General features: G+C 38.7%; 1 protein-coding gene across 12 annotated transcripts in view; it reads left to right on the forward strand.

Annotated features, from left to right (window-relative positions):
* Nucleotides 1-21,448, forward strand: part of NEBL (nebulette) — a 256,681-nt gene that overhangs the window by 179,044 nt on the left and 56,189 nt on the right. For 11 of the 12 annotated variants that reach the window (XM_032101558.1, XM_032101583.1, XM_032101589.1 and 8 more), the window contains 4 exons: nt 6,853-6,954; nt 8,529-8,630; nt 15,335-15,442; nt 16,962-17,066. The exons of the other annotated variant lie outside the window; for it this stretch is intronic. In XM_032101558.1, the coding sequence (XP_031957449.1) occupies nt 6,853-6,954; nt 8,529-8,630; nt 15,335-15,442; nt 16,962-17,066 (417 nt within the window). The remainder of the gene's footprint in view (nt 1-6,852; nt 6,955-8,528; nt 8,631-15,334; nt 15,443-16,961; nt 17,067-21,448) is intronic. 12 annotated transcript variants of the gene reach the window in all.

Genomic DNA, 21,448 nt, shown 5'->3' on the forward strand with positions numbered 1-21,448 from the left:
TTGGGGCTGAAATGCTGCCCAGATTAAAGTCTTGAGTGACACAGACACAACTTTGAAGAAAAATTTATGTTAGTTTTAGGTTTTGTAAAAGCTTACTTGTGAGAAATTTTAGGAGAAGATTGGTTAAAATAGTGATGTCATTTTAAGGGGTACACAAAGCTTTTAAGAACAGCTGGTGGGTAAATACCTTTAAAGTTATGACCCATTTCCATTCTTGTTTAGGTAACCAAATCCACTGAGGTAGGCATGTCATTTTAAAACTCTTTTTTCTTAGATAAATGAGATATTTGTTTGCTGCTAACAATGTAGAAAATGAAGCTTGGGTGTTCATTTTGAATTATCTTAAATTTACCCTATCTTCCCCTACTAACTGTGTAACAAACATTCTTAGGTTATGTAGGCTGAAAACTAAATGTCAATGTTAGATGTATGTCTGTGTGTGCAGAATCTTGACAGCTGGCTGCTGATTAAAAGGCTGCTGGAAAACTTCAGGGAAGCATTATGTTTGAAGAATAACTTTTTCTTCTGCTGGGAAATACCTGCAATGGAATTCCCAGCAGTAATTTGCAACCTTCCTTGATTACAGAATTCCCTCTTCCTGTCAAACACTCTCCATCTCTGCTGTTGGAAGCATCAGGATGTCACACTGACAGAGCTTAGGAGCTGGGAACATGAATGTCTCTCCTCATAAGCAAAAGGTTTTTTATTTATCTAGCAGTAGGAATGATGGTGGACTACTAGGAAAGGAAATAACACTGGAAAGAGAGATGTGAATCGCTCTCAGAGAAGGTGGTGGGACTAGGAGGAGTATAGACGAGTTTCTATAGCAAATTCATCATAATCTGAGGATTAGTATGCTAGTGCAAAACCTATTCCCCTTCTACAGCTGTATATCACCTGCTAATAGAATTAAGGAGAACAGGTTACAGATGTGAGGATAAATGAAATTCAGTTGTTTCATCTTTTACCCTTAAAACCACAAAAAAAAAAAAAAAAGGAAATGAAGGAAAACGCAGGAGGGAAGGATGTTTTGATAAATGAGAACTTTTAGCAGCATGTTAGAAATAACGAAAAAATATGAGGGAAATTATTTTAAGCCTCAGCAAACTTAAAAAAAAAATCAAATAAGTCATCCATATCCAACATAAAACTCTAACCAGTTAGTTTAATCTGTTTAAGAACAGATTCTTTCTGGTTGCTCTTGAATAGCTGCAGTGCAATGGGCAAATATCTTATCGCACATAAAGGAGATAAGTCATGTAAGTCCAGTTATTGCTCAGCAGAGTTACAGAGCTCCTGTGGGTAATATTTGGGCATCATGGTGAATAGCTGTGGATTTCTTGTTTTGTAAGTACAAGTTTAATTAAAAACCGTGTGAGTTTTCATCTTGGAGTCAAAACATGGAACAGTGAGCATCCCAAATGTGGAGCATTTGTCTTTCCAAACTATTTCAGGCTGTCTGTGTAATCACAGCATTGAAAGTGCAGGGAAAAAGAAGGGCAACTACTGGGGAGCTGGAAGGACAAAGCTCTTTTATCCACCATTCAGTACAGTTTACCTATGGGAGCAGAATGCATGTTTACCTACAATGCTCTGCCAACTCAATTCAACCTTTACATGGAGGGTTTGCATCTAATAGGATTAGGATGTGTTTGAGACTGTTTACTCAGCCTTAAAATAAGGCTGACATTTATACTCAACTCTGTGAAATGTGCAATTTCCTTTAAAAATTAAAACTGTATTCAACTTACAATAAATTTTTGCTGATATTTTGAAACTGTCATGTGCTGTAGGCCTTCACACCACTTTGAATATCATTAACATGCTCTGTATGTTTGGGCAGAAACTGCCTAACAGGGAAATACTGTAAAATCTCCTGAACAATGTGATCATGTATAAGAAAATAATTTTTCTCTTTTTTATACTTAGACTGAAGATAATTGCTCTCAAATGAACAAAATTGACTTTTTAAATGACAGGAAATATACTTTAAAAATAATTTAAATACTATATAATGCTTGAAGGGAAGCATGTTTATCCAAACCAGAGTACTTTTCTCTAGAAATTGTATTTGTGTTTTGTGAATTGAATATTAATGATGTGACTTTGGCACACAAAGTCATTTGCAGAAGAGTGAAGTAGGGACCATCAGCCGAGTTGCCTGTGCTTAGCTGATGTAATTTAACTCATCTGGAAGTTTCCAAACTTGGGACCAAAACTAGGTGGTGACCTTAAAACAATATCAGGTCACAAAATAGCATGCCTTATGTGTATCTGAGAATCTGTGAATGGAAGGATGTAATTGAACAGTGAGATGACATGACAACTACATTTCTAAAGCAAAGAAACCACTTGCCACATTGTGTCTATGTGGAAGCTGCACATAGCATCTGATGAAGGTACTGAAAGCCATGCATTACAGTTTTGTCTGTTCCATGACCTGGTCCATCACCGGGCATTTTGAATAGGAAAACAATGTTAAATATTTGTACAGCAGTTTAAACATTCTGCTGCATTAAAATTACTGATTCTCCTCACATCATTACATGGTATGAAATAAGGATGTGGTGTTCTGATTTTACAAATAGGAAAACTGCAATAGACTCATCTAGCAACACTTAAAAGGCAGCTTGCAGATCTGATTTTGGAGTCCTGGTATCTTTTCTCTTATACTTATCTACAAAACAGTGCTTCTTTTAAAATGTTAGTTGACAGTTGGGCAAACTTTAGATGTACATACATATACACTTTCCACTCCACATTATGTCAGTAATGAAAATTTATGTGTTTCACTCACCATCTAAGTTCGAATATTAAAGATGTCTATATTGTCTTAGGAGTAAATTGTTTTTCATGTTCAGGATATTGTGCAGTCACAATCCACACACATACACAAAAAGTATATTCTTTCTGATCGGACCAAATCAGCAGATCTTAAACTGGATGTGCTTAAACAACATCAGTAACATACCCAAATGTTAATGTTTGTTTTGATGCAGATCATGGTAAAGTCAAGCTTCTCCTGGCTCTCTGTTCAGTATCTGCATTAGAAAAATCACCTTTCACTGACTAACTTTCTGCTGACAGCAGTTGTCAACAGTGAGTCCCCCTGGACCACTTCCAACTGGTGCTGAAAATGATGTTTACTCCTGATGTAATTGGGACCAATCCATTTTAAGGCCCATTACTGGAAAGGATGACTGCATCAATCTGTAATGGGGCAGAAATGTGTTTGTCTCTTCTACTCAAGCCGGAAAACAGTTTTCAACATCATTTGAGTAGGAATTAGAAAAGCTGTTGCCAATGATGATTGTCACCAGCTAGTCATTTTCTTAGTGTTGATGGACCCCAAAGTGTAGATGAGAGAAAAGAGGGCAGAGACACAGCTGACAGGCCATTAGTTAGTGGACTTAACAGCTCTTAGAAAATGCTAATTGGGGACAAACAGTAAAAGACAAATTCTTGTAAAGACAGGTGTGCCCAGCTTCTTGCTGAATCTTTAAGAAGGCAAAATGTGTTCCTAGATGCTTGTGCATATTTTAGTAATTCATTATGTATAGTTTGGAATAGTTTTGGTATTGGAATAAATGAGAAGATAACAGATTTCAGGAAAGGTCAGAATCTCTTAAATCCAGGTTTGCTTGGCTCACCATGTAGAAGTTTCTGTTTGTTGATTGACAGTCTGAGATGTTTTGCAGCATTAGAAATCTGTTTACTTTATGGCACTGTAGTGCATTCCACTGGTATTTATGTAAGGTGAAGCATCTTCCAGACCCTGCTGGAGTAACTAGATCAGCATGTTTATCCTCAGTGGACCTTCTGCCTTTTTATAAGAGCTGGAGGTTTGGCCCTATTAAAATCAGCCTACTAATTATGAGCAGGTCCTGAATATTCTCCATGCTTTGCAAAATCTAGTTGCAATTCAGAGTATGTAATCACATTTTGGATTAAAGATGAGAAATGGTTTTGTTCCAATTATTGCTTCACAAAAATATTCAACAATGTAGCCACTTTTTATTGTAATTTCAAATTGTCTAGAAACCCACTTCAAATTTAGTTGGTATCTGTAATTTACTGTTCTCAGCTTCAAAACTCAAGACAGTACATTTTTTTTCCTTTAGGCCCTGCTTCTTTCTGGCTTGTATTTCCCACTTTTCTGCTGTAACTCTCCGTCTAGGTCTTTCACTGCTGCCCTAAAATTGTTATCTCAGTTACTTTTCCTATGTAAAGGCCAGCTGGAACAAATATTTTGTAGACCTGTGGTCCTCATGAGGAGGAACAATTCTTGAGCCTTTGGTGACTTTTTCTTTTTTGGTATGGCCTGAGCAACCCTTTGAAGTGAAGATTGAGTAAGGGCATTGTGTAATGACTGGAAATTCCAGTCAGGGTATGAGCTTCTCGGCTGAACCAACTCAGGACAAAAGATGGCTCCTTCTCTGGGTGCTTCTGCTGTTTCCTTTCTTTTGTGCTTCTCTTCCCTCAAAGGCTTCTTCACTTTACATCTTCTGATGTCCATGGGTGCACACACCAAGATGGGTGCTTGCCCTGTCTACATCTGTTCCCCTGCTCTCTCAGAGTAGCTCTGGTTTTACTGTTCTAACATAGCACTATTAAAAAAAAAAATAAAAAATCACTAGATGGAACAGAATAGCAGCTGTGTAATAGAGGCCAGCACAGTGTCCCAATGGGAGAGGGTCAGCATCCAGGGATTGAGGTTATTCAGGAAATGGGAAACATATTTTTTCTTTCTTTGGCCTACCTCTGACAAACTACTGTTCTGCTGCATAACATTTTTATTCTCACTGGAGTATGACAAGCTGCAGAATGGAGCAAATATATATTGCAGACATTTGTAAAATGCTAGATGACTTTCCCTCAGACATAAGTAATAGGTATACTGGTTTAGGTGCAGGAAGAATAATAATTCACTCAGGGAAAGGTATAGCAATTGGCCTTGCATCTAATATAATTGGAAATTGTGAAATATAAAGGACTGTCACTGTCTTACTTCTCCCCCCCTTCCTTTCCCCGAAATTAACCACAATCCATTATTTCATGTACTATATGATCATGTCATTTGGGAGCAGTAAGTGACCACATTTCCTCAACTTTATCACCACTGTTCTTGATTCTCTGATGTTAAATTCACTACATTCCTAATTTCTATTTTAAGCACATATGCTGGCCTTTAATTTGCAATTTACATGGATCATAGGGTGCTATTCAGAAACCTGTTTCTGCTGCCTTTGTGGTTTTTACCTCACCTCATGTGGTCATTAGGATGAACGGCATATAATTAACTAAATTCATATAAAGTCCTGAATTGCAAATGCTTCTCTCTACCTCTAGTATCTTCCAAATTAGAGAAAATCTAAACATAACCAAAACAAAAGTTCCAGTGGTTTAAACCAGCTGTAAGAATCAACTTTTGTTTTGGATGTATGTGATAATTTGGGCTGTATTCATCAAACCTATTTATTTGTTTCTTTTATCAGAGATTACGCTTGTGTGTCACTCACGGCAGATTAAAAATTATAAGGTCTATTTGTGGGCAGGCAGCCAACAGTGAAGCCTGTTTAGCTTGTCTGCTTAGCTGAAGCCATATGGATGCAAAATTACTTTCCTGTTGCATGTAAAATATTTGCCAAAAAGTAAATTTTTTCCTTTTCTTTTTGCAATACCATTTCTATGAAGTATATTTGTCACTGACTGCTGCAGTTTATGAGTTTGTTGCATTGTACCCAAAATGAAACTTTACACTGGAAATAGGAGTGGAGATAAATGAGAAACTTCAAGCAGGGAACTTTCTTGCTGGTAAAATACTATCTTAAGAGGATGATTAACTTTGTGAAGCAACAAAAGAAAATCTAAAAGGTTTCCCATTTCAGGAGGAATTATGCTTTTACCTTCTATTTCCTCTAAACTTTATTTTATGTTCTCCAACTTTTGCCTGAAACTTCAATTTGTCAGACACTTTTGCATACCAGGGACTGAATGTCATTCACAATAATTCAGTAAGACAACTCTTGGAAATTGGCTTAGATTGGCACATGTGCTAGAGCAGGAAAAATTCACAAACCTTGAAGAAGGAAAAGAAAGATAACTTGTGGAGCTGTACAATGTCCCTGAGGTCTACAGTGCTCCCATGATTGCTTTGCTAAATGGAGAATGTTTGGACTCTCCTACCTGTGGTTGAGCCTTCTGACGAAAGTTTTCTGAGCCCATTCATTATTTCAGTGACTTTCATACAAACAGAAAGAGTCAGTCTTGAACTCAACATGTTGGAACACTCAGCCTTCTTGTTCCCATGATTGTGCAAAGGAGCAAATAAGTGGCGTTGTGGGGATGCTGAGGTGGAGTCGTATCATTGAATTACATACAAGCTACATGTCTGTCTAGTACTGAGAAAGGCATTCAGCATGATAGAATTACAGTTTCTCTTCAGTGTAGCTGCAATCTCCTAGGCTGCAGTGCTCAGTATCAGAGCAGGCATTAGTTTGTATTAAAAACGGGTACAACATGGGAAAAAAATTACTATGCTCTTTAAAGTCCTCTGAAATTTTATGGTAAAACCTATTATTTGTGTCTTTGTAGTGCTTCGGTTTTCCACTATGCTTCTAAGCAAAACCATTTTTGTTTTTGAAATTGTATTTTATGCTTCTGAATTTCTTCCTTATCGTGTTACCTTGTGTGTGGGTCTTACCTTACAATCCCTGTCAAGCAGAAGTCTGTTGGAATAAATTAGGCAGAGTTCTATTGAATTTGATGGCTGACTTGACAGGTCACTCAAGCTTGTTTATAAACTTCAAACCTTATTGTTTATTTTAAACAAAACTGTGTTTTGTTTGACAGGTATCCTATAAGAAGGATGTGCAAGATACTCATAGGTACACTGAAGTGCTGAACAGACCAGATGTAAAGAAGGCAACTGAAATAACAAAGATAATAAGTGATGTATGTTCTCCTTTTATTCTCTTTATATTTTTTAGACATGTAATTTTTAAATCACAATTTTGATCAGATTTTTTTAGAATGCTGCTGAAATTCTCAAATGTCTTGAACAGAAAACCTGCACCCCCAAATCTGCTAGGGAGGTTTGATTAAAAGAAATCCAAACATAACCAAAACAAACCAGTCTTGCCTCGTAGGGCTAGAAAGTTACGGGTTTCTCCTTTTTAGATGTTGACAGTATGATCTTTGCAATTATTGGTAATTGATGTAAAGACAACGTGAAAATTGCTAAATTTGGTTTTGTTTCAGGTTTATTTATGATAACCATTCTCAAGTCATATGCTTGGATGCTATACTGCACTTCAGAAGACATATCAAACCTTTTTTACCTTGGTATGAGAGAAGCTGGCATCCCAGGGCTCCCCTTCCTTTTCTCATCTCAGCCGGCAGTGACAGGAAAATGTAATTCCCTGCTGTCCTTCCAAGAGCTGTGCAGACGCTGCTTCTTTCATGGGGGTTCTCCTCCCTGAACTCCCCTCTCTGATTCTTTGCCCTCCCACTGTGACCTCGGCTAATGGACAGGTGAAGGAGGAGTTTGAGAAGCAGCAGTGTGTGATGCAGTTTAGTATTTTATTGTAGGCAAGTCAAACAATATATATATTGAAAGCCCTGAGTCAAGATTTTAAGTAACTGATAATTAAATGTGAGACTGATTAGACACATTTGGAGAGACAGATTTAAGAGATCTCAAATTCACCTTTTAATATTCAGGATTTTTTCAAAACCAAGAACTTCTACTAACTGTTATGCTCAACATGGAGATTTACTAATTGCTGTTCAAGCGCTCTTAGATTTAAGAGTGGCTTTGGGACTTTGATTTCTCCCCGTCTGTTGTTATGACGTGTTCTTGCTGATTCACAGTGCCTGAGTAATGCAAGAAGCCTATTTTAGGCAGTGGGTAATTTCGTGTGTGGTACTGCAAAGCACCTATTGTTGATTCATCTTTGCTCTTTTCTAATGCATTGTGGGGAAAAACTTGCAGCGATTTGCATGGGAGGCAGTTCAGCTGGAGAGATCACATAACATTAACCTTGCGGGACTAATTCCGCGCTGTGACACCAGTGCAGTCTCACTGACATCAGCAAGACCGCAGTGGTAAAACTGAGAGTGGAATTTGACCTTCCAATTCAAAAAATTTGCCCCTCAGACTAGTTATATTTCAAGACTACTTTCAGCTGCTGCAAATAATCTTGTGTTAACTGTCACAAGAAATGCTGAGCCACTGTAACTCATTCTGCCTTGATCGGGAGGACAATATTTTTCTGGTTTAAGCTATGCATTTGTTTAAAGTTGAATTTTGTGAATGCCTTACATTGTGTTTTACAATGAAGAAATATTAGATTGTTAAGGAGCTGAACCCTGAGAAGGCTTTACTACGTGCTGATTCGAAGAGTAGTGTCAATGCAGACCATTAAGTGAGACTTTTTCTACTAGCTTTAATGCTTTAATTTCTCTAGATAAAACAAATCCAAACAATTTATTAGTGATTCATATCCCCCCTTTATTTTTTTTTAAAGGCTAAGTACAAGAAAGGAAGGGGAGAGCTGAATAAGGAGCCTGCTGTACTTGGAAGACCAGATTTTGAACATGCTAAAGGAGTTTCAAAACTTTTAAGCCAAGTAAGTTTCTCCATCATTTTACAATGATTTCATCCAAATGCCTCATTCCTAGTAATGCAAAGAAATATGTAGATTTTTCAATGATTATCTCTAATGGACTTGAAGATTATGTTCTCAAACTTTTCATATAGTATTGCAATGACTGGTAAATTTAGGATTCTTAGGAAACCAAATACACATTTTGAAGCAAAAATACAATGAACTTTGACTACAACTTGTCTCTTGTGGAGATGGTGTATATTTATAAAGATTATCTTGGATTTCTAAAATATTAACTGTATGGAATGTAGAGGCAAATTTTGCTCCTTATTCAGTTTGAGTGGAACCTTACCCTTACCCACTGAAGTAACTGAGGTCTTTCTTGTAGCTGCTTGCTAATATGAGTAATGGGATCTGAATTTGGCCTGACATGTAAACCAGCCACCTTCTTCCCCCTGAAACAGAACCTTTATGTACTACTGTTATATATTAACCTCAAAAAAAACCCCCCAAAACTTTAGTCCTTAACTAAAAAGAAATCTGAAATAGAAATATTTCCTCTTACTCTTAGTAGTTTTCTACTCATAAGATGTACACATAAGACTCTACTACAGATCATCCTGATGTTTTGAGAACAGATTTTTCACTGCTGACCTGTTTTTGTTTTTTTTTTTTCCTTCCCCCCGCCTTTTGTCTTTAACAGTGCCTTGCATAATCCTTGCTAGTAATCCTGTCCAGCTACCCTTGGAGCTTTTGTAAACCCAGGAACAAATTCTGCCCTCCTGTAAGAGGAGGATAGTGCCCTTTGATTGGAGAAAGCTGTGTCAGCCTTCCCAGACCCAAAAACCCCCTGAAGTGCAAATAGTGTGTATACTAGGACAGACTCAACATCAGTGATATGTAACAAATTTGTGTGATTTGGCTAGATACTAAATGTCTTCCCTAGAACTAGCATGAAATGAGAATAATCTGTCATAGAGGACAAGCTGCAAAACATTGCAGTGTCTGCAGGAGGTGGAGTTCCTTTTGCTGTTATCCTTAGATACCTGCTGCATGATTTCCTGTTTCACACCATTGTAAACTTGGAAGCATTACACAAAGAGAAAAAGAAGGAAATAAATGTTTTTTATTGCTTTGTTGGCGATGTGTTCAGAATCAAAATGAGTTTGTCTTTTTCAAATAGATTTCTGTCTTCTATTTTATCATGGATCATTTCAATGGAGCTGTCGTAGGTTAGCAACCACTACAGGAGCATTTTTCTGCTGATGGGCAAGTCTGCTAAGAGATTATTTTGTGTTTAGCATTGTGCAGGCTTGGCAGTCAGCCTGTACTTTGTAGAAAGGGACAGTGTGATGCTGCTCAGACCTGGGTGTCACTTACAGGAAAGGGGACTGTCTGTCATTGGTTTTTAAAAGGGTCCATATCTAAATTTAGTGTGTAATGTCCTTTATATCTACTCAATGGCTGCCTACACACTCCTTTCCTTGCAGCCTATGTCAGAATCTAGTGAGCTTGCAGCTGCCTGTTGTTGCCAATGAGACCAAACCATAACCCTTCCCAATGGCCCTCTCCATCTTTCCAAGCCTGGTACCCATGAGATTGTGGCCAACAGTCACAACAAGTGAGAAATACAAGCTGGATCGTGGGGTCCTGCAGGCTGATGCTGAGCCAGCTACATGGAAGGCTTCATCAATGTGCTTTTTATCTCATTTTTATTAGATGTGTTTTTTATCTTGGACATTGCACGCTGCATCTGCAAATGCTTTGTAATAGAGCCTCTTCGCTGCCAGGAACTGGGGTAGCAGCAGTTCTAGTTGAGATCCTTCTGCAAAAGGCAGCATTTACTGTGCAGTTTTAACTTCTTCAGAGAGTCCCAATACTGCAGAAAGTGTGATGGGAAGGGAGGAGAAGTTGACAAAATGTATCTTGCATTTGGTTTATTTGTAAAGAAAATTCCTACTAAACCTTGGTGGTCTGAGCTCTGCAGTCACTGGCCCTGGATCCAAGTTTTGGGATCCTTTCTTGTTGTGTCCTCTTCTCAGTCTCCACTGCTGTGGCTGCTTGCAGTGTGTGTGATGGGGATTTTGCTTTTAGAAAAGGAGGCAGTGCCTCAGCCTGACACTCTGCCTGCAGCAGCATGGAGTGTGCAAATACTGGGCAGCTCTCAGCAGCGGGGAGGTGCACTCAGCAATTCCTCCACCTCCTCTGAAGGGAAGGCAGTGGCCATGAGTGGTCTAATGGCCTTATGTATTATTTGAAGCATTGTAACACTTAGACACACTAATCATAGATCAAGAGCACAGAAAAATGAAGATGACCCCTGTGTCCAAAGAGCAGGGTGGTGGGGCAGGATGAGGAATGCACCTGTGCTGGAGGAGAGGAAGAGACTTAAATGTGGGTCAGTTGTGTCAGTCCTCTTCATGCAAGGATCGTGAAACAGGCTTGTAACACTTATAAGATTTAAAAAATAGTAAAGTTAATGATATCTTTATTGTCTCCAGACTTCTTAGCTTTTAGAGTTTCCATTTGTTTCTCAGAAAATGGGAGGACTATAAAGTTTTTGCATTGAAAGTTGATAATCTCCCTTAATTGCATGAATCTATAAGCTGCGACATGCAGAGAAATATTAGTTATTTGACCCTCACAGTAAATTTGCAAAGTTGACAATTCTGGTGGATGTAATGGGAAGAGAAGATTATAACATGTTTTAATGTGGTGCATATGGGTAGGTAATTTAGGGAGTATAGAGAACAGGAGCAAGAAGGGGTCAGGCAGTGTGGGTGTAACGAAGGGAGAAAGCAATCAAGGCAAGCAGGAAAGCAAACAAAACGAAGAAAATAGTGTTAATGTTTGACTGGCACTCAAGGCTCTACAGAAATCACTGTTTTCTCTCTCTCTCCTGTCTTTCCTTTTTTGTTTTTTATTTAACAAAGCTTTTGACAACAACCGCAGCAAAAATAATAGCTCCCAGAACTAGTATATTTACCCACAGCACGTGGTAACCCTTTTCTGTTGATTTTAAATGAAAATTAAAACAGAAACTGTGTTAGCCCTTGAGAACACATGAAGCCTGTCAATTTGCCGAGTGTGCATTGTATAATTTGGGCTATTTTTTCTATTTTTTTAAATTAAAACAAGCTCTTGTTCATGCCATCTTTATGTCTTTTAATGCCTTTTATTTGCTTTTTCAAAGAGCTGCTGATATGAAGTATTCCTCTTATGGTGTTCAAGAATTGGTTTTAGGATGAATAATTTTGGATATTCATATTTGTTGCTGAATCTGATGCTTATTGTTTTAGGGATAAAACTGTTAAGAGGTAGAATGTTTTTCAAAATGCTCCTCCTCTGAGATTTTCAGTAACAATCTGAAGAGCCTAGGATTTTCTAAATCTTTCTTTGTTTTAAACTCTGCTAGTGCTTTTAGCAATGAATGTTTAAATTTTGCTCTTTGTTTGTGCTACATTTCCTTCAATATATATGTGCTCCGACAGATTTTTTCCTTTTTTTAAGATGTTTTCATGTGGTCATGAGGAAATGCTTTAGCTGCAAGTGTCTGCTTCATCCTGGGATCCCAGTGGTTGAATGATTCAATTTTTGTAGTTTCTTTGTAAATCTGAACAGTGGGTGATGTCATCCACTTCTGAAACTGAACACTCCCTGTGTGAACAGCTTTGAACTACAGATTTGATTTAGGAATGTTGCTGCTAAGCTTCAAAAGACACTTCTCTGTCCAGCTGCAATTCTGACTTTTATAGGTTTTGTGCAAGGCTGATGAGAAGTTTGTTTATCCAGGCCTTATTTAATTCCAGTTTGGTTTTTCAAGGATGTTGTTGTGTTAAAAGTCTGCAGAGTCTGCTCTTTCTTAAGCAGTCTTTAGAGAGCAACCTCCACGCATTTCTTTTAAATTAACCTCCACGATATAATCTCTAAAAAAATAAACAAACTTAAGACTTTAATAAAGATGGTAAATAAGTAACCATCTTTTAAGCTCTCAATAAAGTAAAGCTCTTGGTTAATGATGAAATTTGTAGGTAAGTGTCCACTAATAACTGTCAATTCTACTCCCACTTGTTTGCTCTTCCACCATATTATAGTTTAGCTAAGACCTCCCCCCTTCAGATGGTTTAGAAATCATATGAAGCATTTTTCTTTCTTGTTTTTATTCAGAACCCTTTCTTTCAGGCATATTTCCCCTCTTTAAACTGCATTCATAACTTCCCCCTGTTCAAAAGAAGGATGAATACTATGTGCTTTCCTTCACTGTGAGCCATCCATGGGCTTACTCTTCCTTCTTCACCCTCTTCCACCCCACACTTCCTTTCAAAAGGGAAAAAGAAGCAGGAAAATGATAAAAGAGAAAGTGTATGTCTGTGTAGCTTTCAATGCAACAAATCCCCTATGACAGATCAGTTAAATGACTGCTGGGAGTGCTCTGGAGATACTGCCAGGGTTGGCTGATATTACTGCGCGCATTCTTTGCCCCAGAGCATCCCGTGCGATGGGGAGGGGAGCAAAGGTAATGAGCCGAGCAGCCAGAGGAGGCAGCAGGGCCCGGAGCTGTGAATAGCCCTACTGCAACCAGAACATTTACAGTCACACTGATTGGGAGACTCCTTAAATTTGGGACTCTCCTGCACATCGGGATCAGGACACAGGGCCCTGTGAAGACTGGGTTCACTGGTCCTGCATCTGTCCTTCAGTGGTAGCAATGCGATCTGAAGTGACACTGAAGAGGATTTTATTGAAATGTATTGCTAAAAAAATTTTCAGATGATGGCATGAAATGGCTGCAGCCGGAAGATGGCGAGCCAGTTGTGAGGAGAGGTCCCTTTGGCATCAACGCTTTCCCATTAACAAGAAGTTCAAGTACCATGTTGTGCATTCAGTCTGTGTGTACCCTCTGTGGCCATTTGTTGGCCTGGGAGAAGGGAGCATGCTGTAGCTGGATATTTAAAGTCTTATGCTTGGTGTTGTTGTGATGTGGGTAAAGGAGTAAAAGACACTTTTGCTCACCCTGGTGACTTGATATCTGGCTTTTTGAATGACATATTACGGCACTGCCTGATTTTCATTAGAAGGCAAGTTTTGGATACACCTTTTAAGAGAGAAAAGCCCTCTGATTTATTCCTTCAGTGCTCGTACAGAGCATGGATTCGCCTTTGTATTCAGATATATGCTTTTGCACTTGATCCAATGCCAAGGCAAATATCAAACAATATAAAGCAGATGAATCTACCAGAAGGCAGTGCATACTCTCTTCTACTGTTGGTGTGAAAGATTATGAAGTTCATCATGTGTTCAGATAAAGTTTCTCTTTAAAATTAACAATGTTTTAGAATTTCCTTGCTTAGAAAAATTAACCTAAGTGCTGGAATTCATAATGTAGGGCTTAAACATACACAGCTAGTTTGTTTCTGTGGCTTAGTTTTGGTTTCTTATCCTGATTAATGAAATAGTGGGCATTGTGGATAAAGATACGAGGTTGTGTAAGCTAAATCATGTTGAGGGTCTTTTGAGGCAAGGAAGAACTGAAAAGGAAAAAAGCCCTCTTCCCACAATTAAAGCTGAGAAAAAAAATTGAAGATTGTTTGAGGTGGCTTAACCACTTTATCAGACATTCATGTGGGAATAGAGAAAAAAGGAGTAGGGAAAAATCCGTGTATTTATTTAGTGCAGAGCGTGGTAAATTATAATGGATGTTGCATAGGCTCAGATATCAGGTGTCTGCCTAACATTCATGAAAGCAGCATAATTCAGACTGAACTTTATTCTCCTCCATTATGCCCAGCTGTTGGAAAGAAGCAGACATGTGTGCAGAGTCTCCAGATGTTTGATGATCACAGACAAAGGGAGCAAAGGAGGGAGATCTACTATTTGTTCAGTTTCATATTTTCAGATTCTGAATTCAGTTTTTCAGCATTTTTGATGGAATTTTTTGATGTATTTCAATGGTACTTTTGGTGCCATTGTCTCCATATTTATGTATTGCATATTTCCTCTTACATGTGTTGTCATTCCCCCTTTTTCTTTTGAATGAGAAGAATAGATGGTGAAAGTGATGGCAGGCAGTAATTTAATTATGCTTTCTAGCACTCTAATGAGGTGGGCATTGTCCCCAAGAAAGGACTGTATTACAGAGAGATTCCTCAGTGTCCTGTGGGAAATTTCTGGCAGAATTAAAAATAGAACTGGTGGTTCTGATGGCAGTCTGGCATAGTGTGAGTGACACGTGGACCTCGTGGCAGGAAGTTTGATTCTGACTTCCCACTTTCAAGTGGTTGAAAAATTTACAAGTGATTTGTTTTACAAATTTTGCAATTTATTCATCTTAATTTTTTTTTATTAAAACCACAATTCCGATGTTAATTATGAATTGAATGATTCTCAGTGAATAGATTATTATTGCTAGTCAAACAGTTCTATTTTATTTGATTGCTCATGTGAGTCAGTCATATGGTTTTGTTTCTGTTTTCTTTTTATAAATCCTTCAGCACCAGTAATCACATATGACAATCTTAAAATTATAATAAAATTCAGATACATAAAATTTAATTTGAAACCAACACAAGTCTGTCACAGGTGTGGGTAAACTGAACTTCTTTAAACTTTGTTAAAAGATTTATAAATAAAGCAATTGCATTGAATAAGCTGCTTTGTCTTCTGATTTCTCTATGCCTTTTTTAAGTGCTACATGTTAATATTAGACATGTTTGTTCTGGTGAAAGGTGAAATACAAAGAGAAGTTCAGTAAGGAAATGAAGAGTCACCAGTACAATCCTCTTGACAGTGCTTCCTTCAAGCAAGCGCAGATTGCATCTACCTTGGCAAGTGATGTAAGTTAATTGGCTTTGTATTTTACATGCATTTACATCCTGAATATCCTAACATGTTCACAAGTAAAATGTCTTTCTTCATCTTATCAGTTACTCTGAGCTTCAGTCTCTGCCATCCAGTGTGTAGCAGGTACAGCATATTATCCATTTCTTACTCTGCTTCTGACAGAGGGCCTGCAGAGTTTTTCATGACCATTTTAGATGAGATTCAGGTAGCTTAATTTTGTCTGTCAAAAAGGTATGACTGCTTACTCTGAGCTAATTGCCTTGTACTTGGTCCATTTTTATTGAGGAAAGAAATAAACAGGTCTAGATGTCAACTCTTCTCACCTGTTGGAGGTGCCTGCCTTTAGGGGAGCAAAGTACTGGCAGCTCTCCAATGATTATAGAAGGTTACACGAACAGTTCATATTTGGATGTCTGTCTTTTAGACTTCATTCTCCTGGTTGATCTTCTCAATGGTATTACAAAATACAGCAGTCACTAGGTTCAGCAGTGGGTGTCTGCTGCTGGAGCCAGAGTGGAGAAAACATCTATATCGAGTGATAATGCTCTTGGGATGATATATTTAAAAGTGTGTCTAATGCTAGAAATGTGAGCTCTTCTTTGAGGCTGTGATCCCAGATAGCCAAAAGACAAGCCTTCATTCTGTAGTCCAGCATTTCTAAAGTGTGGGGCACCATGCAATGGCAACAGGAAAGACTGGCTCTGGGAAGGGTACAGAAGATTATATAATTATTTCCAAAATCTAAATGTGTAGTAAAAAATTAGTTGAAGCAGTTATTATTATAAGAAATGGGCAAATTGAAGTGAAGAACACAATACATATGTGGGGATGACTAAAGGTATTAGTTTAAAAGATTTGTCATCCAAAACAGGTAAGGTAGCTAGTTTTCTTCCTGTAAAGTTGGGCATCCAGCTTGCAGAAGAATGGAAAATCCTACTGTAGGCTGATAGGAAGTTACTTTCTGCTGCTTCATTAAGTGATTATCTTTTGCCTTAGGTCACCATATTGCTTATATTTGTTGAAAGAAATCTGTATTAGATAAAATATCCAGGAGCACTTCCCTTTAACTGCTGCATATCAAATTTTTAAATTGGACAGTTAGTGCAATTCCTGAAGCTGGGAGAAAAGAATAAGAATTAAAGGTGTTTAAAATTAATAGACCCAAAGTATTGAGGAAGATAGTCTTGATTTAAGTGGAGGGTGGGAGGGGAGGGGAGAGGAAAAAAGAAGAAAATTAATTCTAGCCTGAAAAGTCATAAAAAGTGTGATTTTATTTTAAGTATCCTTTTCGGGAGGAAAAGTTTGAGTAGTTCTTAAGTACATACTTAACAGAATGAGTCCTATACTGTTCTTTCGTTCTCTTTGAAATGATAGTAGATGACCACCATCTAGTGGCTGGGAGAGATTGTTCAGGCAAGCACTTAATGTTTTCTCTTTCTGGACTGTCACACTGTAATACAGAGCTGTGAATTATTTTATTAATCTTTTGCATAACCTGAATTCTCTTTCTAGGTGAATTACAAGAAAGATTTGGAAAGCCTACACGATCCAGCGTCTGATCTACCAAACCTGCTGTATTTAAACCATGCTTTAAACATCAGCAAAACACAAAGTGATGTAAGTTGCCTTTTTAAGAATGACCTGAAAAAAGAATCTGGTAAGGAATGTACTATGTATAGTCACTGTAGGAAACACATTTGTGGTACTTGCTTCATGGTCTCATATGGAGTAGGCAATAGTGTTGTAACCATAGTAGATGAGAGGTGTAGGGAAGAAAAATGGGTTTTTAGGAGGACATATTTTAGTTATTAGAACAAATAATATATACTTTGGAAGAATCACACAGACTTCTGATATTGAGTGTTTCTTCTCATGTATCTGAAACATTGTCTGTTTTTTTCTTTGATCTAGGACCTAAAATACTTCTTTCCTTGCAAATCTCATTTTGTCTAAGATCTTGCTTTTACCTGCAAGTCTCTGTACAGAAGTGACCATTATGCTAGTTTAATATTTGGACTTTTTTTATGAAGATCCTCTCAAGTGTAACTTACCTTTGAGCTTCTCTGGCTAAACTTTTTTCCTCTCCTGTGTGAGTCTTCCTACACTGGGTCAGATAATAGGCACATGCTCCATTCTGCCATGTGGTGAGACATGCCTGATGGGGCTGGTGGTTTGATATATGATCATGGTGGGGGTTGAAGTAGGAAGGAAGAGCTAGGAAACCCCTGGCTCCTGTGCCATGATGGAGGTTCTTTCCCACCCCAAGAGCACCCATGCTGCATGTGTGGTGCCTTTATGCTGGTTAGCTGCATTTGTCATCTTTACTGCAGAAATCACGGTAGGCCTGCAGTGGAGAGGCATGAGTGGGTGGTGTTGGGAAGGAAGGTTGCTCTATGGTTGGCAGGAGTGAGTGTTTCATAGACAATTAACTCTAATGAGTAGGAGCATGCTGGGTCATCTTTTGAGTCAGTGCCTGCTTATGTTTAAAATAATCAAAATAATCCATCTATACTTGATTTTTGTGTTGCTTTTTGGAGAATTGAAGCTTGCTTTTTGTCTGTCTCACTCTGTGAAGCTAACACTGACTATCCCCTTTCGTGTGAGTAATAAATGAGTTGGTGTCTTTCTCTTCCTGCATTCTTCATGTTTGTTTTGGCCCCAAACTAGTTTCCTTTGAGTGTAAGGTAAGATTGGCAGTCTTTTTGCTGATTAAATGAACACCCTCAGAATGAACTTCATCAGTTTGTCATCTTATCTCTAAGGAGGTAGAAACCTGGACTTTCCCTTAAGGCAGGTCTTGTCTTGCAAAATACATTTCTTTCTTTTTTCCTGGAGGGGTTGATTTATAATGTCCATGTGCTTGTCTGAGGACTCTGTAAGTACTAAGTCTCTGATTTTTGCGTTGTCCAGGTCCTGGTGGGTATTTTTACTTGCTACAAGCAGGAAGAGAAATACTTTGCCAATCCCTAAGCTCTCCACTAAATATTTGTCTTTTAGAGAATCCTATTTTCATACTTCTTCTCAGATTTGACCTCCCCATGTAATCATTTTTATTTAAACATGGTTTACTCTTCTGCCTTTCTCCCTGCTTTTTCAGTACGTTTCATCTGTTCTCCTTGTTTCTCCACAGCTCACACCAAATCTGTCTTGTAATCTGCCACCATTCTACAAAACAGTTTTCCTGACTTCCATGTGTTAACTGATTTCCAAAGACTGGTCTTATGGTCTGTTTTTTTTTTCATTCTGAAACAGAGCTGCTTCTAATTGCCCAATTTTGCTGTTTCCCTGAAGTATACCTTTCTCTATTGAACTTTATGCTTCTCATTATCTTCTACATAACATAGCTACACCTGCACTGGTGTAACAGATTGAAACCTGTATGGTTAATTAAACTCATAAACTAATATGGTTGACTGAATGAATGGGTTTGCTGATTGACGTAGGGTGTAGAAGGGTGTGCAACTTTATGAAGCACTTAAACTGGAATACCAGTGCAATATACCAGTTATACAAGTCAGCTTCCATGGGAATAAATTCCAACAGTTAAGAGGAAAGCTTGACAGGCATCTTTGGACTTAAGTAGACTGATTTTGTCAGGTCAAACTCATCCTGGTTTTATTATTTTGATGAGGAAAAAATGACAAGGCGGAATTCCCCCTTCATATGGTATTTCTTGGTTTCACTTGGGATGGAGGTAATATTCTTCCTAGTAGCTGGTACAGTGATGTGTTTTGGATTTAGTGTGGAAACAATGTTGATAACACACTGATGGTTTAGTTGTTGCTGAGTCAAGAACTTTCCAGCTTCTCATGCAGCCCGGCCATTGAGGTGGCTTGGGGGTGCATGAAAAGTTGGGAGAGGACACAGCCAGGACAGCTGACCCAAACTGGCCCAAAGGGATTATCCACACCATATAGTGTCATTCTTAGTATATAGACTAGGGGGAAATAGGCCAGGGGATCCTTCTCAGGGACAGGCTGAGCATTGATAGGTTGGTCGTGAGTGACTTTTTTCATTTGCATCCCTTATTTTTTTCCTTGAGCTTTATTTCTTTCTCTTTTTGTTATTTTCCTTTTATTACTGGTGATAATAATGATAATAATAGTAATTTATTTTATTTAAATTATTTAACTGTTTATATCTCAAACCACAAGTTTTCTCACTTTTTGCCCTTCTGAGTTTCTCCCCCATCCCACTGGGGTGAAGTGTGTGAGCAGCTGTGTGGGGCTTAGTTGCTGGCTGTGGTTAAACCACGACAGGTATATATGTAATTCTGACATGAACTATGGAGACATAAAATTTAACACTTTGATATATGTAGAACAGCTAGTTTAATATTTTCACATTTAAAATCTGTTCGTATTGTAGAGACTTTGAGATACTAATGAAATACAGGCTAAAAAAAGGGGAAAGTAGATGTATTTCATTTTATGGAACAGGGTGAATAAATAGAACTTAAGGGACTGAATCTGGTGCTTGTAGTTGATCTGAATGTAGCAAAAAGTTATGAGTTTTACCTAATTTGATAGAATTTTTAAAAAATCTTGTTCCATTAGCTGAGGAATGGAGTAAAAGTATGAGGTCAGTATCTGTAGACAGACATAATTTTCATTTGTTTCCACTACAGAAGTGGTTTTATTGTGTGACATTTATAATTCTTTCCACTAGGAGGCAAACCCAGATCATCTGTCATAGGTTAGCAAGCATAGCCCCGGAAGGGATGTCCTTGCTAAGGGGTGCTTACAGATTCCTCTGGGACCTGATAGAACCTATCAGCTGGCCAGTTTGAATATGGACAATTCTCTAAGCCACTTAAAGTTGTGACCACCTCTGTGATCCACATTTAAGAATAGGCAAACTCCCCCCCAAGCTCTCTCTCGTTTCCGGCGCTGGCACAGGTGGCTGCGGGCCCCGAGTGGGGGCCAGCGGGCCCGGCCAGGCCCTGCTTGGGCCAGGCTGGGCCGGGCCACGGCCATCCTGGAGCCATGGACCTGTTCCAGCCGTGGAACCCCCCCCCACTGCCTTGCCGTGGGCAGCCGGAGCGGCTCGGCTCTCCCCCCTCTCCACTGCGATAAGAAAAATTCAACATTCCAGCTGCAAAGCTGCAAGGCCGAGGTGAGATTAACCCTTTTATTGCTGTGAAGAGCTGAAACCCTGAGGGAAGAGAGAGAGGAGATGCTTAAAGCTGAAATTCTGTTGTGAAGCTATGATATATCAGAGTATCCTGTTGTAATTTCATGAAGATATGGGGGGTGGAGTGTTCAACTCGTAAGCAAAAGCACCTGCGCTGAGATAGGCAGATGCTGACGCAGCTGTAATTTCATGAGAAGTTTGGACAGGGAGAGATGAACCAGATGAGGACTTTTGCTCCAAATAGGAAAGGGGAAAACCTCAGTCCCTAGAGATGCTCCCAGAGATAGTCCTAAAGATGAAGATGATGAAGACCCTTTGCTCCCAGGGAAGGAGAAGGGCCTCTGTTTTTGTTTCTGAACGGCTCAACCTTAAAATTGTACCCCAAAAAACTTCAAGAGTGGACCCTCGAAAGCAGTTGCAGGAAAAGCTGCAAGTCGGGGGAAGGGACTCACACACAGGCAGAGAGACTCCTCTTCCTAAATGGACTGAACAATATTTGGAAGTGGGCGGCTGTCTCGTTGTGATAATGTTTTCATAGCATGAGCAAGAAGAGACTTCTCTTTCTAAATGGACTAAACAAGGTTATTATGGAAGTGGTAAACAGACTGAACATCTCAAGGGTTGTCTTTTTACATTGTCAGTGGGAGAAGGGAGGAAGGTGGGGGGAGGAAGAGAGTTCTGAAGGTGGTATAATTTTTTTTTCTTTTTTTCCCTCTTTTAGGTCTGTTAATAAACTGCTTTATATTCTTTCAAGTTTGGTGCCTGCTTTGCATTTCTCCTAATTCTTATCTCACAGCAGATAAACAGTAATGAGTATTTTGGACCAAACCACTACACCATCATATGTGTTCCTTCGCACTTCAAGT

This window comes from Corvus moneduloides, chromosome 1 (assembly GCF_009650955.1).
Source record: "Corvus moneduloides isolate bCorMon1 chromosome 1, bCorMon1.pri, whole genome shotgun sequence".
Taxonomy (NCBI): Eukaryota; Metazoa; Chordata; class Aves; order Passeriformes; family Corvidae; genus Corvus; species Corvus moneduloides.